Below are 6211 nucleotides of genomic sequence, written 5' to 3'. Positions count from 1 at the left end.
TCATCATCCTGTAATAGCATGAAGAATTTAGCCGAAATCAGCATCATTATGAAGTGATAAACCAGATATTTCTAGACAAGTTTAGATCTATTTTGTTCCTCTGTTTACTTTTTAGTTTTAGGATATACACAAATAAGATTTAACAATAAATATATCTTAAACAAAGAAAGAAAAGAATTTAAATGTTATAAATTCTATAGATATAGGTGCATCTGTAATTAAACAAAGAAAACTTACAGTAAATGTAGTTACACTTCTTTTGGTGCACAGATCCAGCCTCAAGTCCAGATTCTTTTCATGGAAAGATATGTCTCTGAGCATGTGACGAGTATAGACATGTTCAATCTAAAAGAAAAATTAATTGGAGAAAAACACAAACCTCAGAACTTGATGATGAAAGTTAAATATCATCAACCTGTTTTCTTGTTACAAAATCTACTGTGATCAAGTATAGACTGCTCAACCTCGACTGAACTGAAGCAACAAAATAAAATATTAATCAAATAACCTATATCAAAAGTTAACATTACAAAACAGTGGTAGACTTCCCTTTTTTTGCTAGAATAAACATCATAGGTATGCAAACACTAAGACTAAATCCCTCTGAAAGACTTCGATTGGTAGAGAGAATTAAAACTGGAAACAACATATTCCATCATAAAAAGATCTATTTAAACTATCGAGAATAGTCAAATTCACACAAAACCAATATACATAAACTATGTTCCTCAAGCTATACAAAAGCTAAAAATATGCGTCCTCATATCTTACAGGTTGAAAAAATTACACTCAAACATCAGAATCCTGTCGTACCAAAAAGTAATTTTAGTGTCCACATTATTATGTCAATATCACATGTTTAATTTATCTCAGTTTCTCCAAACATTTACTCATCAAAATAATTTGAAGCCCTGCATGGATTCTATGCTACATTACCCCCAATTAAATATGTGGAATTTCTAATAATAGGCACATCCTAGGTCAAAAATACATAGATAGAAAGATGTATAAATTACATAAGAGAAAAAGGGAGAAAGCGAGAGAATACATTGTAGGCAAAGGAAGCTCTGGTTTGACTCTTGGTGCCATAGTTACAATGTTTGTCTCAGGACGAGTGGCTTTCCCTGTTGCTCCCGTTGCCTTGTCTTTTTTCAGCTTTTTAACTGATGAGCCCTGCTTTCCTCCTTCTGCTGATCTTTTCTGAACACACGAGTTAATATTAAGCATCACAAGAGTGGATGCCAGATAAATATCCTATAACTAGACAGTCACAAACACAGTCTAAACAGAGGTTACACAGATATGGATAGTAAATGAAATAACCAAACATTTTTGTACCTTATTTTCCTCCCACTCCGACTCTTTAGTTTCTCCTTCTGCCTTTTCAGAATCAGAAAGCAAACCCCCAGTCTTTTCCAAGCGTTCTTCCAAAGAGTCTTCCAGCAACTATAAAAATATGGCAACTACTTAAATTTCCTATTACTAACAAACATATATGGGAAACTGTCATATAGAAAGAAAAAAAAACCTCTTTTAGGCTACTAAATAACTCTCTGTAGGTTGACCAAGTTTTAAATAATTAATTTAGAAAAGAAGAATGATGCTTATCATTCCTAAATAATTTTGAATGAAAATGAAAAAGGGAAAAACATGTGATAAATACTGAGATCAGAAGACAAATGAAAAAGGAATGAATAAAAGACATTTAGATTCCATTTTAACTTCAACATACCAACATGAATCAATGGATCATAAGTGTAATACTCAGAGCACAAAGAGGGGGTAATAGAAAAAAGAAAACCCGATTGAAACAAGATAACTTTGTTGACTCACCCCCCAATGTATTTCCTTCTGATTAATCTGACTGACTGCATCCTGGCTGCTGCCAGTCAATGTAACAGCCTCCGCATCATCAGAAATTGAGTTGGGCTGTCCAGGAGAAACTGCAAACCAGTACACATGCATACATTACACATCATATAAAAATAAAGGAAGCATTTTTACATAAGCGGTAAAAGAAGAAATGATACCTTGAAAGTTGATATGCTCATTGATAATACCAAGTACAGTGGTAGATTGAGACTTATGCAGAAATTGCAGAAGAAGCTCATAAGAATACTGAGAAGACAACAAGTCATGAGTTTTTTTATACTGCTGCCTCACTGATTCAAGTATACGTATGTTACTAGCAATCATAAGCAACGGTTTTGACATCCTTCCAGAAGACTGTGCATAATACCAACACACTAATACAGTGCATAGGTGATTCATAACTCAGCAATAAATAAATAAATTACAAGAAGCAGTAGGCACCCCAACCTAAATCATTTACTATAAATAAGAATTTAGGCATACAATGGAACCATGAAACACACAATTTTTACTAAAAGGAGCAAGAAAATTTCTTGAGCTTGTGAAACAGAAGACAGACCTAGATATTTAAAGCTTCTTCACTGATGATAAATAACAAATTAATAGTCCAATTTGCTCACGGAGGTAGTTGTTTGAACTTTAAAAAATAATACGGCAGCTCAACAATATAAAGCATTGGAGGTCAAGTCACTTTACAATATAAAGTACTCAAAAAGAAAAAAATTGTACCTTTATTCCAGAGGAAAACTGATAGCAAACCTCAGAATCATCCTGTAGAGTGAAAGAAAATTCACAAAATAAGCAAACATAACAAGAATTCTAACTTCAAAAAATTCAACATATGTATGTGATTTCAACTCTAAAAACTGAAAAAGAAAGAAGAAATACCTGAAATGTGTGTTTATTTTCAGTAGATCTGAAAGAATTCCATTCCCCGCTTGGCCCATCAGCTTGAATCCATTGGTACTTCCCATTTAAAGTAGTTTGACCAATAATTCTACATTGACACATATACAAACAACAAACATTAATGTATAGTTTCATGAAAAAAGAAGGCTGTCTTTTGCCCTTTCCTTTCCTGTGCTCACCAACTGAAAACAGACAAAGTCTATTAAGTAACTTTCTAACAACAATATCAAATTCGTAAATTTATGACTAAAATATCATATTCTAGATCATGCTGAAATATTCACACTTATTTAAGTTACACTTGTATAGAATTCAAAAATAAAGGTTATATTTCTGTATTAATTATGCTCATGCTAAAAATTCCTACACAATCTAATGCATCAAATTTTAACAATAAGACCTACTTCTAACATTCGATATGAAAATACCAAGTTACCAACCTAATAGCTTCTGGATCATTTTTTAAAGCCTGCAAATGCTCAGAATTGGTTGACAGACCACCATTGGAAGACACTCTCTCTGTTTTACCTGAGTCATTGATGTCTCGTGATTGTGTGACTGAACACTGTGTTGATGAACGTTTAATGTCATAAGAAGCTGCACTCTCATCTTCATTTATCTCTTCAATTACTAAGCCTAAAAATCAATCAAAAATAAAATAAAACTTACAAAGTTTAACATAAAAGCTTCATACGAACTTCATGCAAAGTAATGAACTAACATCAACTGAAAATAAAATAAGTACAAAATTAACAAACCTCTTGGTGCACGTGCACCTCCCTCGTTCAGTAATCTTTCCTCACCATCCCTGTTAAAACAATATATGCTAGTTAAAAAAAGAAAAAGAAGGAACAATTGATGTTAATCTGCTATAACAAAGTCGAAGAAGATCATTCACAAGAAATCACACCTCAAGACCTCTGCAATTGTTTCATCATCAAGAGAAACTTCATGAGCCTTGATAAGATTAGAGACAGCATCCTAACAACAAGAATGTCCCCCAATGGTTAGCAGGGAAATTGCATAAACATCCTTCAGAAGACATTTATTATAAGCATTATTTTCTGAAATAATTTTTTTATTATAAGATCAGAACTGATAGATTGAAAATGAGAAAATACAAAAGCAATATTAGATAACAAACAGTCCTCTAGCTTTGGTGCTATTATTATAAATGTCTTGATTATTAATCACAGTTGACTGATATATAGTATAATAGAAAGAAAAAGGAAGACAACTCAATACCTCATAACCTGCTAGATACACTGATTTTGATTTCCAATCAGACAAAGACAGTCGTAAGTCGACGTCTGGGTCAATGTTCACTCTTGGTGGAGGAGTTATGGTCTGGAGGAGTATCAACAATCCAACATAGCAGATTCAACCATGAAGTCCGAATACATAGCAGCTTGTGAAGCAGCTAAGGAGGTGGTTTGGTTGAGAAAATTATACATTGATCTGGAAGTAGTTCTAGATATGGATAAGCCACTAATCCCATATTGTGACACCAGTGGAGCAGTACCTAACTCCAAGGAACCAAGAAGCCACAAGAGAGGAAAGCATAAAGAAAGGAAATATCATCTGGTTAGAGGGATTTTACACCGAGGTGATGTGGCTGTTATGAAGATAGCGTCGAATGAAAATCTAGCTAACCCATTTACCAAGACACTTCCTGCATAGTCATTCATGGGTCATGTATGAAACATGGGATTAAGGGAGATGCCTCACTTGCTTTGAGGGCAAGTGGGAGATTGTTAGGATTAATTCCCTAAAAGCATGTAAAGACATTTAATTGAATTAAATAAAAATAATAATTTTATTCTATATTTAAATATTATAATTATTGTTTGAATTAATTATATGATAATATCAAGAAAATTCATTATTCATTCATGAGAATATGATATTGTATTAGTGCTAGAGAATTAAGATCATGTATAATGAATAAAATAGCCAGTAACATATTACGCAAAGGAATATTTAATGAATAGTTACTAGTACGGTTTACTAAGCATACGGGATGAAAGTGATCTAGATTTAGATTACTGGTGTGGATAGACATCTTAGTAAAGGTGCTATATATAATAGAGATTATATATGACTGGACCGATAAGAATTAATTATCTTTATAAACTAACCGTTTGACTAAAGATTTGATTCTTATCATAATAGATGATCATTTGTAGATCAGTCTAAATCCTGAGTATTCATGAACTCCTATTTGTGTTTATTGGATCTTTTGATTCACTCGTTAACGTTTATTAGTATAATGAGGTTAATGAATTTTGTTTTGGAGATTCAATATCTTGAATGGCTGGGAACATGAATTACAATAATGGAATCTATACTTTCCTAACGGATCAAATATTGGTTCCCTTAAGGGTTAATTCTTGAACTGAATAGTTATTGAGCTCAAATCTATAATTTGATTATAGATTAATTATATTCTAGTGAATTAATGATACTTAAGGATCAAGAAGTAATTAGAAGGGTAAAATGGTAATCTTGACCAGCTCTAATTAACGAACCAATAAATGAAGGACAAAACTACACTTATTGATTATATCAATTGAGTACAAGAGAAAACTCTGTAAATATGATTCTATAAATACTTAGAGTGCAATTCCATATTTATAATGGAGTAATCATGGAATTAATAATTATCTTATTTAACATAAGATATTTATTTAAAACTAATATTTTAAGATAAAGTTAATTTTGAATTAACCGAAATTTATTTTTGGATAAATATATTCCCTTAAATATTAATTAAATAAACAAATGAGAAAATTAGGGAAAACCCTAATATGGCTTATGCACTCATTGTACTGCACAGTGAGTTGTGCCACAGAGGGATATTTACAATCCATGAGATTTGAATTTTGAATTTCAAATAATTTGTTTATTTAATCATTCTTTTTTAAATATGATTTAAATTAAATAGATTACTTTTACTTTAATAAAAATATAGATTAATTAAATTACTTAATTATCTTGATATACCTAAAAAGAAATAATTGTTAGAGACAGACTCTCTCTAAAAAACAGAAGGGATAGTTTTTCTTAAACCTGAAAAACTATTCAATTCCGCTTCTCTATATCAAACCTCTCTAGATCTCATGTGTTGACTACATCTAGAGAGTCATAAATCAACCTTTTGATTCCTACATGCCCACACACGTCCTTGTGTGTTTGAGGATTGGTCTGGAAGATGAAGGTGTGAGTCTTGAGAACTTGGATAGGAAGATCGTGGATTTTATACAAAAAGATTCGAGGACACTTGATAGGCTACAAGAGGTAATCTCTAATATGATTGTATGTGATTTAATATATATATATATGTGTGTGTGTGTGTGTATGATCTTAAATGGTATTAATAATTATGAAAAAGGGTCCACTCCCGTTACGTATCTCTGATTTCCTCTTTTAA

General features: G+C 31.8%; 1 protein-coding gene across 3 annotated transcripts; it reads right to left on the bottom strand.

Annotated features, from left to right (window-relative positions):
* Window positions 1-257: 257 nt before the first annotated feature.
* Window positions 258-2249, bottom strand: LOC133816203 (transcription initiation factor TFIID subunit 5-like). 3 transcript variants are annotated; one of them, XM_062248829.1, is made up of 6 exons: window positions 2031-2249; window positions 1834-1943; window positions 1339-1446; window positions 1049-1200; window positions 416-474; window positions 261-313 (listed from the first exon to the last, which is right to left on the bottom strand). In XM_062248829.1, exons 1-6 carry the CDS (start codon window positions 2212-2214, stop codon window positions 279-281), a joined length of 648 nt encoding a protein of 215 aa, XP_062104813.1. In that variant the 5' UTR covers window positions 2215-2249; the 3' UTR covers window positions 261-278. The 3 variants fall into 3 exon arrangements, with proteins under 3 accessions (XP_062104814.1, XP_062104813.1, XP_062104815.1); XM_062248831.1 differs by having other exon boundaries at window positions 2061-2249; XM_062248830.1 differs by lacking the exon at window positions 416-474 and having other exon boundaries at window positions 258-345.
* Window positions 2250-6211: the final 3962 nt, after the last annotated feature.

Source organism: Humulus lupulus, chromosome 2 (assembly GCF_963169125.1).
Source record: "Humulus lupulus chromosome 2, drHumLupu1.1, whole genome shotgun sequence".
Taxonomy (NCBI): Eukaryota; Viridiplantae; Streptophyta; class Magnoliopsida; order Rosales; family Cannabaceae; genus Humulus; species Humulus lupulus.
The sequence above is the reverse complement of the archived record's forward strand: the minus strand, read 5'-3'. Positions and strand labels throughout refer to the sequence as shown.